Consider the following 18,573-nt stretch of genomic DNA (forward strand, 5'->3'; position numbering starts at 1 on the left):
GCCTCAGCTGCTTCACTGGGCAGGGAATTCCACAGATTCACAACCCTTTGTGTGAAGAAGTTCATCCTCAACTCAGTCCTAAATCTGCTTCCCCTTATTTTGAGGCTATGCCCCCTAGTTCTAGTTTCACCCGCCAGTGGAAACAACTTCCCTGCTTCTATCTTATCTATTCCCTTCATAATCTTATATGTTTCTATAAGATCTCTTCTCATTCTTCTGGATTCCACTGAGTATAGCCCCAGTCTACTCAATCTCTCCTCATAAGCCAACCCTCTCAACTCCAGAATCAACCATGAGAATCTCCTCTGCACCCCCTCCAGTGCCAATATATTCTTTCTCAAGTAAGGAGACCAAAACTGTACACAGTACTCCAGGTGTGGTCTCACCAGCACCTTATACAGCTGCAACATAACCTCGCTGTTTTTAAACTCCATCCCTCTCACAATGAGGGACAAAATTCCATTTGCCTTCTTAATTACCTGCTGTACCTGCAAACCAACTCCTTGAGATTCCTGCACAAGGACACCCAGGTCCCTCTGCACAGCAGCATGCTGCAATTTTTTACCATTTAAATAATAGTCCATTTTGCTGTTATTGCTACCAGAATGGATGACCTCACATTTACCAACATTGTACTCCATCTGCCAGACCCTCGCCCACTCACTTAGGTTATCTGTATCCCTTTGCAAACTTTCAGCGTCCTCTGTAATCTTTCATTACCCTTGAGAAGGTGGTGAAGTGCCAGGATTTTGACTCAGTGATAGTGAAGGAACAGCGATATACTTCCAAGTCAGGATGGTAAGTGACTTGGAGGAGAACTTGCAGGTGGTGGTGTTCTGAGGCATTTGCTGCCTTTGTCCTTCGAGAATGTAGAAGTCACAAATTTACAAGGTGCTCTTGAAGGCACCTTGTGAGCTGTTGCAATGCATCTTGTAGTTAGTATACACTGCTGATACTGAGTGTCAGTGATGGAGGGAAAGAATGTTTGTGGATGTGGTGCCAATCAAGTGGGGCTGCTTTGTTCTGGATGGTGTCAAGCTTCTTGGGTGTTGTTGGAGCTGCATCCATCCAGGCAAGTGGAGAGTATTCCATCACACTCCTGACTTGTGCCTTGTAGATGGTGGATAGGCTTTGGGGAGTCAGAGGGTGAGTTACTTGTCACAGAGTAACCAGTGTCTAACCTGCTCTTGTAGCCACAGTATTTATATGATTGGTTCAGTTTAGTCTCTGGTCAATGGTAACCCCCATGATTTTGATAGTGGGGGATTCAGAAATAGTAATGCCACTGAATATCAAAGAGCAATGGTTAGATCCTCTCTTGTTGGAGATGGTCATTACCTGGCACTGATTTATATGAATGTTACTTGCCACTATCTCTCTCAGACAGTACCTACACCTCAGGAACTTCAGCAGTTCAAGAAGGCAGCTCACCACCACCTTCTTAGAGGGAACTAGGAATGGGAACTAAATACAAAGAAAAGTACAGACAGGAACAGGCCCTTTGGCCCTCCAAGCTTGTGCCAAATCATGATGCCCTAACTAAATTTAATAAAAACCTTACTTGGTCCATATCCCTCATTCCCTCCCTGTTCATGTACCCATCCAGATGTCTTTTAAATGTTGCTAATATGTCTGTTTCCACCATCTTCTCTGGCAGTCCATTCCAGACACCCACCACTCTCTGCTTGAAAAACTTCTCCTGCACATTCTCCCTTAAACTTTTCCCCCCTCACCTTGAACCTGTGCCTCTTAGTAATTGACACTTACACCTGGGAAAAACCCTCTGACTATCCACCCTGTCTATGACTCTCATAATTTTGTAGACATCTATCAGGTCTCCCCTCAGCCTCTGTCTTTCAGTGAGAACAATTTTAGTTTATTCAACCTCTCCTCATAGCCAACACCCTCGAGACCAGGGAACATCCTGGTGAATCTTCTTTGCACTCTCTCCAAAGCTTCCACCTCCTTCTGGTAGTCTGCCGACCAGAACTACACGCAATACTCCAAATATGGCCTAACCAAGATTTTATATATCTGCAACCCCAACCAGCGACACCCATATCCTGTAAATAAATTTTTAAAAAGTCCAAGGCTGGATATTGTCCTGGTCTTGCTGTATTTGGACATGGACTGCTGCAGTATTTGAGGAGTCACAAATGGTATTGAACATTGTGCAGTCATCAGCGAACATCCCTACTTCTGACCATAAGAACATAAGAAATAGGAGCAGGAGTAGGCCATCTAGCCCTTCGAGCCTGCCCCGCTATTCAATAAGATCATGGCTGATCTGAAGTGGCTCAGTTCCACTTTCCTGCTTTCTCCCCATAACCCTTAATTCCCTTGTCTGTCAAAAACCTATCTACCTGTGTCTTAAATATATTTAGCGAGGTAGCCTCCACCACTTCAACGGGCAGAGAATTCCAGAGATTCACCACCCTTTGAGTTAAGAAATTCCTCCTCAACTCTGTTCTAAACTGCCCCCCCTTATCTTGAAGCTGTGCCCTCTAGTCCTGCTGTCCTTTTGAGCGGGAAGAATCTCTCTACCTCTACCCTATCCATCCCTTTCATTATCTTATACGTCTCAATAAGATCCCCCCTCATCCTTCTAAACTCCAACGAGTACAGACTCCGTCTATTTAGTCTCTCTTCAGAGGCCAACCCCCTCATCTCCGGTATCAGCCTAGTGAACCTCCTCTGCACTCCCTCCAAGGCCAAAATATCCTTGCGCAAGTGCGGCGACCAAAACTGCACACAGTACTCCAGCTGCGGCCTCACCAGTGCCCTATACAGTTGCAGCAAGACCTCGCTGCTTTTATATTCTATCCCCCTCGCTATAAAGGCCAGCATCCCATTCGCCTTCTTGATCACCTGCTGCACCTGTAGGCTGGGTTTTTGCGACTCATGCACAAGGACCCCCAGGTCCCTCTGCACCGTAGCATGCTGCAGCTTTTCACCCTTTAAATAGTAGTCCCTCCTACTATTATTCCTGCCAAAGTGGATAACCTCACACTTGCTAACATTGTACTCCATCTGCCAGGTCCTCGCCCACTCGCTCAGCCTATCCAGATCCCACTGCAGACTTTCCACACCCTCTGCACAATTTGCTTTTCCACTCATCTTTGTGTCCTTGTGACCATCCATTGATTCTGTCTTTATTTCCTGCTGCCTCGGCAAAACAGCCAGCATAATTAAGGACCCCACACACCCCGGACATTCTCTCTTCTGCCTCCTTCCATTGGGAAAAAGATATAAAAGTCTGAGGTCATATACCAACCGACTCAAGAACAGCTTCTTCCCTGCTGCTGTCAGACTTTTGAATGGACTAACCTTGTATTAAATTTATTTTTCTCTACACCCTAGCTATGACTACATTTTGTACTTTGTCGTTTACTTCTCTATGAATGGTATGTTTTGTCTGTATAGTGCACAAGAAACAATACTTTTCACTGTATGTTAATACGTGTGACAATAATAAATCAAATCAAAATAATGAAAGGAAGGTCATTGGTGAGGCAGCTGAAAATGGATAGGCCAAGGTCAGTACTCTGAAGACCTCTTGTAGTGATGTCCTGGAGTGAGATGTTTGGTCTCCAACAACCACAAGTGTCTTCCTTTGTGTCAGAGATGACTCCAACCAACGGTTGGTTTTCTCCGATTCTCATTGACTCCAGTTTTGCTTGGGTTCCTTGATGCCACACTCAGTCAAATTCTTCCTTGATATCAAGGACAGTCACTCTCATCTCTCCTCTGGGGTTCAGCTCCTTTGTCCATGTTTGAACTGAGGTCAGGAGTTGAATGACCCTGCAGCATCCTACATTGAGTGTCAGTGAGCAGATTATTGCTGAGTAAGTGCCGCTTGATAGCACCATCGATGACATCTTCCACCACTTTATTGATGATCAAGAGTAGACTGATTGGGTGGTAATTGGCCAGATTGGATTTGTCTTGTTTCTTGTGTACAAGACAGACGTGGGAGATTTTCCACATTGCTGGGTCGGTGCCAGTATGCTGGCTGTAGTGGAACAGCTTGGCTAGGTGTATACATTAGGCAAATCCAAAACATTACTTCAAAGTAAGACAATCTTGATAACCAGTGAATCCAAGCAACAGTTCCTATAACATTTAGAATTAGATAGGGAGAAGGAAGGATTGAATGTTAAGTCTGGCAGATTAGAGCACAAGTGGCAGTTTTATCTTTGGTTGGCAGTTTATCAAGGGAGCTATGCTTTGGTGCTGGCTGATTGCTCTGAAACTGATGTTTGCATTAATAGTTGAAACAGAAACTTTCAGTACAAGGTCAGTGTTTTAAGAGAATGTAATCAGTGATCAGCCAGGTCCACACTTGAACTTGGTTCATGCTAAGCTGTGTAATGTTTTGGAATGACTCCTGCTTATCAAAGACACTAACGGATTAATGTTCCTTCAGGAATAATGCTGACTGGAAGGAGTGTCCCAAATACATACACAACGAAAATTCCTGCTACTTCAACCAAACCTACACCTCCATCTGGATTTCATACTGTGTCCAGCTGAAATCCGACTTTCAGGATCAGAACATCACATTCGATAAGCGCTGCTTCTCCATCGATAACATCGGTAAAAACAATTTACTTCTTGTTCGTTGGGAGAGTAATGAGAGAACAGATTAGGATAATTACATCAACAGAGTCTGAATACAGAACACAAACATCTCCAGAAATGTGAGATGTCAGAGATCAGTCTCACTTACAAACATTCTCACCATATCCCTCAATCCCTTCTCTCTCCAGAAAGTTCACAAATTATCTCTTGAACCCATTAACATTGTTCACTTCAGTGTCATTTCCTTGTTATTTAGTCCACAATTTCAAAGCCTTTGGGTGAAAAGGTTCCCTCTTATTGTTCCTAACTTAATTTTTAAGTTCTAGTCCCTTGAAATTGTACCCTTCACCACATGGAATAATTTGAATTCAACAGCCTCAACAAGATAAAGGGACTGGGGTTGTGATTTAATCTTTAATGCTAAACAGTTTCTTTGTTTATCCAATACAGATTCATTTGTCTGGTTTCCAGGGATTCATTAAACTCAGTGTCAGCTACAAATGTCAGTTGTTGATGTGTCCTGTGTATCTAGACCCTGATGCTGTGCTACAGAAATGTGTCACAAAGTGGGAGAAAGGTGATGGAACTGGTCCAGCTCAGTTAGCGGGACAGTTGGTTAGTGATGCAAAGTAACACCAACAGCATTGGTTCAATTAGTGTACTGACTGCGGTTATTCAACTTCTCAATGTTGCCCTTTGAAGTGTGGTGATCCTCGGGTTAAAACCAGGTTAAAATCAGAGCTGAAAGTAAAGAAAATAGGATGAGATGAAGGAACTGACCAAGGGTCGAAATGTTAGCTCTATTTGCTCTCTACACAGATGTGTCAGAAAGGACAGTAGGACTAGGGGGCACAGCCTCAAGTTAAAGGGGGGGCGGTTTAGAACGGAGTTGAGGAGGAACTTCTTCACTCAAAGGGTGGTGAATCTCTGGAATTCTCTGCCCGTTGAGGTGGTGGAGGCTGCCTCACTAAATATTTTTAAGACGCGGGTTGATGGGTTTTTGATGAGAGAGGGGATTAAGGGTTATGGGGAGAGGGCGGGAATGTGGAACTGAGCCACGACAGATCAGCCATGATCTTATTGAATGGCGGGGCAGGCTCGAAGGGCCAGATGGCCGACTCCTGCTCCTATTTCTTATGTTCTTATGTTCTTATGTGTCAGACCTGCCAAGATTTTCCAGTATTCTCTATTTTAGTTTCAGATTCCAGCATTGCAGTAATTTGCTTTTATCTTCTTATTTTTGTAATCAATTCCCCTCACAATGAACAACAACATTCTATTAGCTTTCCTAATTATTTGCTGCACCTATATACCAGCCTTTTATGATTCATGCATTTGGACACCCAGATTCCTCTGAATCTCAGAGCTCTGCAATCTCTCACCATTTTGATAATACACGTATTACCCTTTCCTGCCAAAATGGACAATTTCACATTTTCCCACATTATGCTCCACTTGCCAGACCTTTGCCCACTGACTTAACCTATCCGTATTCCTTTGTAGCCTCCTCACATCTTACTTTCCTACCTATCATTGTGTCATCAGAAAATTTATCAACTACACTGTTAATCTTTTCATCGAAGTCATTTATACAAACTCTAACAATTTAAGGTCCCAGCTGTGGCACACCACTTGTTACAACTTGCTAACCAGAAAATCACCCATCTCTGCTGACTCTACTTTCTGGTAACTAGCCGATCTTCAATCCATGCCAATTTGTTGCTCCCGACACCATGCACTTTCATTTCTCGCAGTAACCTTTGATGTTTCACCTTATCAAATGTTTTTGGAAATCGAAGTACAGTATGTCCCCTTTAATTACAACATGTGACTCCTTCAAAGAACTTCAATCAAATGGTTAAACATGATTTCCCTTTCACAAAACCATGTTAACTCTGCCTGATTACCCTGAATTCTTCCAAGTGTCCTGTTGTGACATCTTTAATGATGGCTTCTAACATTTTCCCTATGATCGATGTTAAGCTAAGTAGCCTGTAGTCTCCTTTTTATTTCTGTCTCTCTCTGTCGCTCCCTTTTTGAACAAAGGAGTTACATTCACTATTTTCCAAGCTAATGGAACCTTCCCTGGGGAAGTTGAGATGCATCAAATATCTCAATAGCCACTTCTTTCAAACCCCTGGATGAAGTCTATCAGGACCTGGAGAATCCGTCAGCTGCATTTCCCACAATTTGCTCAGCGCCTCTTCTCTGGTGATGGTGATTTTCCTGAGTTTCACCCCCTCTTTGATTTACAGATATGTTACTTATGTCCTTTATGGTGAAGGCTGATGCAAAATAGCTGTTTAATTCAGCTTCCATCTCCTTGTTTTCCATTATTAATTCCCCATTTTCTGTAGACTCACTGTCTCACACACTCCCTCACACTCTTTCTTCCACACATACACTCCCTCTCACACACAGTGGTTGGGATTTTACAGCCTTGATCAATCCGAGACTGGAAAATCCTGCCCAAGGTCAACGGACTTCCCGTTGTCTGTCCCTCACCCACTCTGATACAATGGAGAGCAGGATAATGGAGTCTCAGCCACACTCTCTCTCCACAATCATTCACTCTTTCACTCTCACCACTACCACCTGCACCATCATATTTATCCTCTTCCAGCCCAACAGTGTCTCCCATCCCCCACCCAGCCCGACAGCCTCCCTCTCTCTTTCTCTCTTCCTGCCAATACCTCTTGTTGGCTCCTCCAGTGTTGCTGCTCTTCCAATCACAGAATGCTTTTCTCCCACAGGTTTGTGAGAGAGCCTATCATGAGCAAAAGCAGGAGAGGACCTGCCTGTGATTGGAAGAGCAGCTTCTTTCAGAATCTTCTACTCCATTTCTTGGCATTTTGAAAACTGCCTCCAGGGGCCAGACTGGGGTACTGACAGGCCACATCTGGCCCACAGGCTACATGGTCAACAAGCCTAGTGTAGTCCTTCACAAATTCTGACAATATTAAACCTGAACTAACATCTGGGCTGTGACTCAGATACCATGTGTACATGGATATTAAGGGAGTTCCAAGACATCAACATGACATGTCCACAATTCAGTAATGACCAGCTTGGAGCGCACTCATTGGATTTATCTCTCATACCCTTTGAAGTTTAACAGAGACACAGGGAAACAATAGGTATCTTCCAGTTTGCCAACTTTAATAAATGAATGTAGTGGCTTCCTCCATACTGTGTGGCTGCCACTTCTACTTAAAAAGAATTTGCATCTGAATTATGTCAATTTCCATATCAGATCCATGATATATGAAAGAGTTTAGCAGTATCCAAATTTGATATAAAAAGGACTTTAGATAAGGAATACACTTAGATAAATGAGGTTATGAATATCGCCTAGTTCACTTTCAGCTACACATTCAAAGTCTCAACTATCTAGTGAAGCCTGGACCTGCAATTAGCCACATTTTAAAATCTATCTGATGCTCTGAGCCACACCCTAAGCTCCACCTTTTGATGATGTGGAGATGCCGGTGTTAGACTGGGGTGGGCACAGTAAGAAGTCTCGCAACACAATGTTAATGCCCAAAAGGTTTATTTGGAATCACGGGCTTTTGAAGCACTGCCCCTTCACTCATTCGCCTGATGAAGGACCAGTGCTCCGAAAGCTTGTAATTCCAAATAAACCTGTTGGACTTTAACCTGGTGTTGTGAGTCTTCTTATTGTGCTCACCTTTTCATGTGCTAGTAGCTTTGTGCTCTGGCTGATGTGCCTGTTAGAGCCCTTATCACCCCTCCCTTTAATCCAGAGACACAGACATGAGGTGGGAGGAGGCCCTTCATTGACTACTTCAACCGTTCAATTGTGTTTTGATCAGAAAGGCGTCCTTCACCTTCTCCACTGTTAACAAGATGGTGTGGTGACAGGAGGATGATGAGCACTGCATGTTTCTTTGGAAGGATTTCTTCAAATGCAGAGAATAAAAATATAACAAAACTTCCTTCAACTTATAAATCAAATAAAGGATTTAATAAAGAAACTTCATTACTCCAAACTTGGGGCCTCGCCTTGGGTCAATCCAAGTTCCTCACAATTCCCAACAGATACTTATTTATAGTGAGTCAGCTGATCAGCTGACCATCACATCATTCTATCATTGGGTCCATGGTTTACTGGGTCAGCTGACCCTTACATCTTCTTACCATTGGTCACATTACATCCAGTGCCAAGTTGTCACCGGTTACGTTCTAACACTGCAACCCCTGCATTCCTGCACCCCGCCTACCAGCCCATCCAGAGAAGACTGATTAAACCCAGATCTTAGTGTCAGCAAAAGAACATAAGAAATAGGAGCAGGAGTAGGCCATCTAGCCCTTTGAGCCTGCCCCGCCATTCAATAAGATCATGGCTGATCTGAAGTGGCTCAGTTCCACTTTCCCACTTTCTCCCCATAACCCTTAATCCCCTTGCCTACCAAAAACCTATCTACCCGCGTTTTAAATATATTTAGCGAGGTAGCCTCCACCACTTCAACGGGCAGAGAATTCCAGAGATTCACCACCCTTTGAGTGAAGAAGTTCCTCCTCAACTCTGTTCTAAACTGCATCCCCCTTATCTTGAGGCTGTGCCCTCTAGTCCTGCTGTCCTTTCTGAGCGGAAAGAACCTCTCCACCTCTACCCTATCCATCCCTTTCATCATCTTATACGTCTCAATAAGATCCCCCCTCATCCTTCTAAACTCTAACAAGTACAAGCCCAGTCTATTCAGCCTCCCTTCACAGCTCAACCCCCTCAACTCTGGTATCAGCCTAGTGAACCTCCTCTGCACTCCCTCCAAGGCCAAAATATCCTTGTGCAAGTGTGGCGACCAAAACTGCACACAGTACTCCAGCTGCGGCCTCACCAGTGCCCTGTACACTTACTTTTATATTCAATCCCCCTCGCTATGAAGGCCAGCCTTCCTGACCACCTGCTGCACCTGTCGGCTGGGTTTTTGCGACTCATGCACAAGGACCCCCAGGTCCCTCTGCACCGTAGCATGCTGCAGCTTTTCGCCCTGTAAGTAGTACTCCTTCCTACTATTATTCCTACCAAAGTGGATAACCTCACACTTGCCAACATTGTATTCCATCTGCCAGGTCCTCGCCCACTCGCTCAGCCTATCTAGATCCCTCTGCAGAACTTCTACACCCTCCGCACAATTTGCTGTTCCACTTATCTTTGTGTCATCAGCAAATTTCGACACCTTACACTCAGCTTCCTCCTCCGGATCATCTATATAAATGCTAAATAGCTGAGGCCCCAACACCGACCCCTGGGGCACTCCACTAGTCACCAACCGTCAGTCCGAATCGCACCCATTGACAGCCACTCTCTGCCTCTTATTTGACAGCCAATCCCCTATCCACGCTAACACCTTACCCCCAACTCCATGCCCCCTAACCTTCTGTAACAACCTTTTGTGTGGCACCTTATCAAACACCTTCTGAAAATCGAGAAACACCACATCCACCGGTTGCCCGCTATCCACCGCACTAGACACATCCTCATAGAATTCCAATAAATTTGTCAGACATGACTTCCCCTTAACGAAACCGTGCTGCGTCTGCTCTATCAAACAATTCTTCTCAAGATGCCTCGCTATTTCCTCTTTGATGACGGATTCAAGACATCATGAAGCTGTTTGATTGTTGTAAAAACCTGATGGATTTCTTAATGTCCTTTAGGAAAGAAACACAGGTAGCTTGTCACACAGGTCGATTGGTGAGGCAAGCTGTTAAGATTGGATGAGAGGCGAAAAATCGAGTTTGTGCTTAATTTCTTCCATCTCACAATGTTACCAACCCCATTTTGCCAGGAAAACTGGTTTTGCGCCTTCAATATTCATCAGGTAATTGAAATATAATTAGTGAGTCTATCCGGGCTCTCTTGTCCTTACCTGCTCATCAATGGAGGTTCTCACCGGTGAGGATCACCTGGCATGATGGCCTCACCAGTGGGACCAGAGGCTGTTGAAGCCACCCCAGTTGGCTGGAAGCAAAGCTGAGCATTGTCCCGTGGGTAGTGCCAGCCTGGCACTGCCAGCCTTGCACCATGGCATTGCCCAATAGGCACAAGATAGTGCCAAGGAGCAGGGCCTGGAGGGGGAGGTGTGGGACTTAAAAGGGTGGGTCCAAGATGCGAGTCTGGGACAATGATGGGGTGGCAGGGGGAACTCCATGAGGGGAAGGAAGGGGGGCACTCTGCATTGGGGGGTGTGTGGGTATCGGCTAGGATAGTGATCTTGTGTGTGGGGATCAGCTGGGGTGGCGTTCAGTGCGGGCGCGGGTGTTGATGTCAAGGGCTCAGGTGGGAACGACAGATCTCCCAGTACACAGTGCACTGGGAGATTGGGGTACCGGCGCAATGGCGTCAAGCCACCTCCCCTGCTGGTGAGAATCACATTTGGGATCTGTTTTCCTAAGTGCTGTACAATTGTGTCTGGGAGCTCACCCAAAAGACAGGCACGATTCTCTCCCATTTTCACGCTCATTCAGCACTTAGAATTTTTGTGGCAAGACCCCCACACTGTCTCTCTTCACCAAGTTGAGACTAAACCTTCTATCCCATGAACCTCAATTTGTTCCCCAGTTCCCCATGTTGTACTTTATCAAATATTTTGTTAAAATCCATACAGACAGCATCGACACTTCCATCACCAGTCTCCGTTACTTCATCAACAACTCAATTTAATTAGATAAACATGATTTCTCTTCTAGAAATCCTTGGTGGCTCCTAGTTCCAGTTAATTCTGTCGTCGCTGGACTCTCTGTTCTTCAGCTTTTTCTTTTTGCTTATCACAGTGAAACCAGATCCTCCAATCGCGCTGAACTGGACGTTGCTGAATATCAGTCAGTCAGGTCTGCTTGCTGACATCCAGGTGCTGTGGGAAGCGCCACCTACTGCTGACATCAAAAATGGATGGATATCTCTTAAGTACGAGATCCAGTACAAAGCCAGTGACAGTAACCACTGGGATTTGGTACGTAAACAAGTTCAGCAATTGTCTTTTCTTTGAAGCTCGACAAAGTATCACTTTCCTTGTAAAGCTGAGTGAGTCGTGTGATTAACATGTGATAAGAACTGTTGCTTCAGAACAGTTGATGCATTTCAGGTAAAAAAAAGTAGCACTTTTGTTGTGGAGGGGCTTTGTTTGCCCATAGTGATGAAAGTTCCCAGCCATAATCGATAGAGAACATTAAAGTTGGCTGTTTTTATTAACAGGTGTCCAAGCGTCAAACACATCTCGGAGTGACAGGATGAACAACTTTCCTCATTGCTGGATGTGTCATCTTGGCACATTTTCTAGTATTATTCTTACAAAGTCAAAAGATCATGGGTGGTATTTTACCGGCATGTTTGCCTGAGTTTCGTACGATTCTGCCCGAGGCCAACACAGAATGTCATTTTCCAAGTCTCACCTATCCCGGAATCGGAGCAGGCATGCCGGTAAAATTCCGGCCCATGCCTTTTAACCCAACTTTGGCAATAAATTGAGAATCTATGCTGACACTCCATCAGTATCTTTAGAATGGCGAACTCCCTCATTCCAGTGAATGCAAAACGTTCAATAGCACAATTTCAAGTGGATCAGGGGAATTCTGTGAATCATTTTCCAACATTTATCCAGCAACCAGGATCATTTAGTTGATTGGTGTTTGCAGACTCCTGGCTTGTGCTGAATTGTTGTTGCGTTCAAAGACCAAGAACAAAGAAAATTCCAGCACAGGAACAGGCCCTTCGGCCCTCCAAGCCTGCACCGACCATGCTGCCTGACTGAACTAAAACCCCCTACCCTTCCGGAGACCATATCCCTCTATTCCAATCCTATTTATTTATTTGTCAAGACGCCCCTTAATAGCCACTACCACATCTATTTCTCTACCTCCCCTGGCAACGAGTTCCAGGCACCCACCACCCTCTGTATAAAAAATATGCCTCATACATCTCTTTTAAACCTTGCCCTTCACACCTTAAACCTGTGACCCCTAGAAATTGACTCTTCGACCCTGGGAAAAAGCTTCTGACTGTCCACTCTAAACATATCTGTCATAATCTTGTAGATTTCTATTAGGTCTCCCCTCAACCTCCATCGCTCCAGTGAGAAGAAACCAAGTTTCACCAACCTCTCCTCATAGCTAATGCCCTCCATACCAGGCAACATCCTGGTAAATCTTTTCTGTACCTCCTCAAAGCCTCCACAGCCTTCTGGTAGTGTGGCAACCAGAATTGAACACTATATTCCAAGTGCAGCCTAACTAAGGTTCTATAAAGCTGCAACATGACTTGTCAATTTTTAAACTCAGTGCCCCGACCGATTAAGGCAAGCATAAGAACATAAGAAATAGGAGCAGGAGTAGGCCATCCAGCCCTTCGAGCCTGCCCCGCCATTCAGTAAGATCATGGCTGATCTGTCGCTACTCAGTTCCACTTTCCCGCCCTCTCCCCATAACCCTTAATCCCCTCTCTTATCAAAAACCCATCAACCCGCGTCTTAAAAATATTTAGCGAGGCAGCCTCCACCACTTCAACGGGCAGAGAATTCCAGAGATTCACCACCCTTTGAGTGAAGAAGTTCCTCCTCAACTCCGTTCTAAACCGCCCCCCTTTTATCTTGAGGCTGTGCCCCCTAGTCCTACTGTCTTTTTTGAGCGGGAAGAGTCTCTCCACCTCTATCCTATCCATCCCATTCATCATCTTATACGTCTCAATGAGATCTCCCCTCATTCTTCTAAACTCTAACGAGTACAAGCCTAGTTTATTCAGCCTCTCCTCATAGCTCAACCCCCTCAACTCCGGTATCAGCCTAGTAAACCTCCTCTGCACTCCCTCCAAGGCCAAAATATCTTTGCGCAGGTGCGGCGCCCAAAACTGCACACAGTACTCCAGCTGCGGCCTCACCAATGCCCTATACAGCTGCAGCAAGACCTCCCTACTTTTATATTCAATCCCCCTCGCTATGAAGGCCAGCATCCCATTTGCCTTCCTGACCACCTGCTGCACCTGCAAGCTGGGTTTTTGCAACTCATGCACAAGGACCCCGAGGTCCCTCTGCACCGCCGCCTGCTGCAGTTTTTTGCCCCGTAAGTAATAGTCCTTCCTACCATTCTTCCTACCAAAGTGGACCACCTTACACTTGCCAACATTAAATTCCATTTGCCATTTCCTGGCCCATTCGCCCAGCCTATCTAGAACCTTCTGCAGACTCTCCACACCCTCCGCACAATTTGCCGTTCCCCCAATCTTGGTGTCATCAGCAAATTTCAACACCCTACACTCGGTTCCCTCCTCCAGATCATCTATATAAATGGTAAAAAGCTGAGGCCCCAGCACCGACCCCTGCGGCACTCCACTAGTCACCATGCCGTATGCCTTCTTGACTACCTTCTCCACCTGCGTTGCCACTTTCAGTGACCTGTGTACCTGTGCACCCAGATCCCTTTGCCTATCAATACTCTTAAGGGTTTTGCCATTTACTGTATATTTCCTATCTGTATTAGACCTTTCAAAATGCATTACCTCACATTTGTCCAGATTAAACTCCATCTGCCATCTCTCCGCCCAAGTCTCTAACTGATCTATATCCTGCTGTATCATCTGATGGTCCTCATCGCTATCCGCAAGTCCACCAACCTTACTAATCAATCCAGTTATATTTTCCTCCAAATCGTTTATATATATTACAAACAGCAAAGGTCCCAGCACTGATTCCTGAGGAACGCCACTTGTCACAGTCCCCCATTCAGAAACACATCCTTCCACTGCTACCCTCTGTCTTCTTTGACCAAGCCAGTTTTGTATCCACCTTGCCAGCTCACCTCTGATCCCAGGCAACTTCACCCATTCACCAGCAGAATATTTGCGGAGGTGATGGCATTGTGATGTTCTCACTGAACAACTAATCTAGACATCCAGGGTAATGGTGAGGCCGTCTTCATGTGTGCAGAACTTGGCTATCAGTGTTAGCTATGACATTGGCTATGATAGCCAAGTTCCGCACACATGAGGATGGCCTTGACCGGAATCTTGGGTTCATGTCACACTATCTGTAACACCCATGACTTGCCTGGGCTTGCAAAATCTCACTAACTGTCTTGTCTGGAGACAATACACATCTCTTTAACCTGTGCTTAACCCTCTCTCCACTCACATTGTCTGTATCTTTAAGACTTGATTACCTGTAAAGACTCACATTCAAAGAACAAAAACAGCCCGGGGAAACAAGCCCTTCGGCCCAACAAGCCCACGCCACCATTTTAACATTACGCGTCCCCCCTCCACCCATGACCCTTATCTATGCTTATGGCATTTCACATTGAGGGAAATCTAATTTAGGGACAAGTTATTACCACCAATTAGCCTAATAGCACATCTTTGGGGTGTGGGAGGAAACTGGAGCATCCGGAGAAAACCCACGCAAGCACGGGGAGAATGCGCAAACTCCCACAGACACTGGCCCAAAATCCATGTGTCTGCACAGCAACCAATATTTTGTAAATTGAGTTTGTGTCTTTATATGCCCTGTTTGTGAACTGAAATCCCACTCGTCTGATGAAGGAGCAGCGCTCCAAAAGCTAGTGGCTTGTGCTATCAAATAAACCTGTTGGATTTTAACCTGATGATGTGAGACTTCTTACAGTGCTTGGTGGGGCAGTGTAGAGGGAATTTTACTGTGTATCTAACCCCGTGCTGCAGCTGTCCTAGGAGCATTTTAATGTTGTTGTGGGGGTTTTATTCTGTAATCTGCATTTACCTTCCTAGCAGACTGATGTGCCTGCTCACTGTCCTGCACAATGCCACATGATCTTTTTGATATTTTTAATGGATCATCTTTAATTTGAATTTCTTCTCCTTCACTTGATAGGTTGAGGCTTTTTCAACCTCGCATCCAGTTTATGCACTTAGTACAGGCAAGAGTTATGAGATCAGGCTCCGATGTAAACAGATTGCCAATGGGGATTTTAGTGAGTTCACTGACTCACTGTACATCTTCATTCCTGCAGCACGCTTAACACAAGGTAAGAGGAACAAAGTGTGAAAAAAACTGTCCGTGTTCTTTGACAGCCAAGCTAAACAATTAATGCATTCATTACTAAATGAAATCAAACTGTCAACAAATTACACCTTCTAAAGATTTTGCTGGGTGCAATACAAGGGCAAAGTGTGCAACATGATTTCTGTTTTTCAATCAGCAATCATTTTCCTTATCCATTCATGGGATGTGGGTGTTGCTGGCTAATCCAGCATTTATTGTCCATCCCTAATTGCTGCTTGAGAAGGCAGTGGTGAGCTGCCTTCTTGAATCCACTGCAGTTCATGTGGTAAGAACATAAGAAATAGGAGCAGGAGTAGGCCATCTAGCCCTTCGAGCCTGCCCCGCCATTCAATAAGACCATGGCTGATCTGAAGTGGCTCAGTTCCACTTTCCCGCTTTCTCCCCATAACCCTTAATTCCCTTGTCTGTCAAAAACCTATCTACGCGTAACTTAAATATATTTAGCGGGGTAGCCTCCACCACTTCAATGGGCAGAGAATTCCAGAGATTCACCACGCTTTGAGTGAAGAAGTTCCTCCTCAACTCCGTTCTAAACTGCCCCCCCCGCCTTATCTTGAGGCTGTGCCCGCTAGTCCTGCTGTCAATTCTGAGCGGGAAGAATCTCTCTACCTCTACCCTATCCATCCCTTTCATTATCTTATATGTCTCTACAAGATCCCCCCTCTTCCTTCTAAACTCCAACAAGCACAGACCCAGCCTATTTAATCTCTCTTCATAGTCCAACCCCCTCATCTCCTGTATCAGCCTAGTAAACCTCCTCTGCACTCCCTCCAAGGCCAAAATATCCTTGCGCAAGTGCGGCGACCAAAACTGCACACAGTACTCCAGCTGCGGCCTCACCAGTGCCCTGTACAGTTGCAGCAAGAACTCCCTGCTTTTATATTCTATCCCCCTCGCTATAAAGGCCAACATCCCATTCGCCTTCTTGATCACCTGCTGCACCTGCAGACTGGGTTTTTGCGACTCATGCACAAAGACCCCCAGGTCCCTCTGCACCGTAGCATGCTGCAGCTTTTCGCCCTTTAAATAGTAGTCCCTCCTACTATTATTTCTGCCAAAGTGGATAACCTCACACTTGCTAACATTATACTCCATCTGCCAGGTCCTCGCCCACTCGCTTAGCCTATCCAGATCCCTCTGCAGACTTTCCACACCCTCCACACAATTTGCTTTTCCACTCATCTTTGTGTCATCAGCAAATTTCGTTACCCTACACTCAGCCCCCTCCTCCAGATCATCTATATAAATGGTAAATAGCTGAGGCCCCAGCACCGATCCCTGCGGCACTCCACTCGTCACCAACCGCCAATCAGAATAGCACCCATTGATACCAACTCTCTGCCTCCTATTAGACAACCAATCCTCTATCCACGCTAACACCTTACCCCCAACTCCATGCCCCCTAACCTTCTGAAGCAACCTTTTGTGCGGCATCTTATCAAACGCCTTTTGAAAATCGAGAAACACCACATCCATCGGTTCCCCTCTGTCTACCACACTCATCACATCCTCATAGAAATCCAATAAATTTGTCAAACACGACTTCCCCTTAACGAATCCATGCTGCGTCTGCTCTATCAAACCATTCTTTTCTAGGTGCTTCGCTATTTCTTCTTTGATGACAGATTCAAGCATTTTTCCAACTACAGACGTTAAACTAACCGGCCTATAATTCCCTGCCTTTTGCCTGCTACCTTTTTTGAACAGCGGCGTAACATTAGCCATTTTCCAATCTTCCGGCACTTCCCCGGAATCCAGCGAAGTTTGATAAATGATCAGTAAGGCATCTACTATCACCTCTGCCATTTCCTTCAGAAAAAATTTCTGGGCATAGGGACAGCCACAATGCTGTTAGGGATGGAGTTCCAGGATTGTGACCCAGTGACAGCGAAGGAACGGCGATACATTTCCAAGTCAGCATGTTTAGTGGCGTGCTTACTGCAAAACCATTTCTTTTGCTTTTATTGAATGTTAGAATTTCATTTCAGAACTCTTTTATTTCTAAACTATTATAGGATGCTGATATACATCAGTTTGCATTTAAAAAACAATAAACAGTAAGCTAATACGTTTATGAGATAACTTTTGTTTATTAAAGAGCATATAATTAAATGTATTGATGGTACATCAACGTTATGGTTGAATGTAAATTCAGGAATTGACTGACAATGTGGGTTGCCTGACAATGTAAAGGAACTGGGTACATCTGAAGTGGGATTGAAGTTGGTCTGAACTGTAAGCTAGGAGCCTGCTGGAGTCAAAGGAGTCAACAGGGAGCCAGTTTCAATTCCCAGCTTGGGTCACTGTCTGTGTGGAGTTTGCACATTCTCTCCACATCTGCGTGGGTTTCCTCTGGGTGCTCCGGTTTCCTCCCACACTCCAAAGTCCAAAGATGTGTGGATTAGGTGGATTGGCTGTGCTAAATTGTCCCTTAGTGTTGGGAGGACCAGCTAGGATAAACGCATGGGGTTATGGGGATAGGGCCTGAGTGGGATTGTGGTCTATGCAGACTCGATGGGCCAAATGCCTCCTTCAGCATCTAACGAGCAATGTGGAAAATTAGCCATGTATATCGTCTCCACAAGAAGCATGACAATACAATGTGGTCAATCAGTCAGCAAAGTGATGGAAAATGTCCTTGACAGTGCTATAAAGTGGCACTTACTCAGCAATAATCTGCTCACTGATGCCCAGTTTGGATTCTACCAGGTTCTTTCACCTTTAACCTTTGTTCAAACCTTGGTTCAAACACAGGGAAAAGAGCTGAATGTGCGAGGTGAGGCGAGAGTGACTGCCCTTAATACCAAAGCAGAATTTGACCAAGTAAGATATCAAGGAGCCCTAGCAAAATTGGGGTCAATGGGAATCTGGAGTAAAACTCTCTGGAGTCATACCTGGCACAAAGAAGATGGTTGTGATGGTTTGAGATCAGTGATTTCAG

General features: G+C 45.1%; 1 protein-coding gene across 1 annotated transcript in view; it reads left to right on the forward strand.

Annotated features, from left to right (window-relative positions):
• The window catches only part of LOC145343339 (growth hormone receptor-like), a 159,788-nt gene that overhangs the window by 109,209 nt on the left and 32,006 nt on the right, over window positions 1–18,573 (forward strand). The window contains exons 8-10 of the mRNA XM_080189559.1: window positions 4,427–4,596; window positions 11,380–11,558; window positions 15,441–15,594. Of these exons, the coding sequence (XP_080045685.1) occupies window positions 4,427–4,596; window positions 11,380–11,558; window positions 15,441–15,594 (503 nt within the window). The remainder of the gene's footprint in view (window positions 1–4,426; window positions 4,597–11,379; window positions 11,559–15,440; window positions 15,595–18,573) is intronic.

The sequence above is a fragment of the Carcharhinus amblyrhynchos genome, chromosome 5 (assembly GCF_965287045.1).
Source record: "Carcharhinus amblyrhynchos chromosome 5, sCarAmb.v2.hapA, whole genome shotgun sequence".
Taxonomy (NCBI): Eukaryota; Metazoa; Chordata; class Chondrichthyes; order Carcharhiniformes; family Carcharhinidae; genus Carcharhinus; species Carcharhinus amblyrhynchos.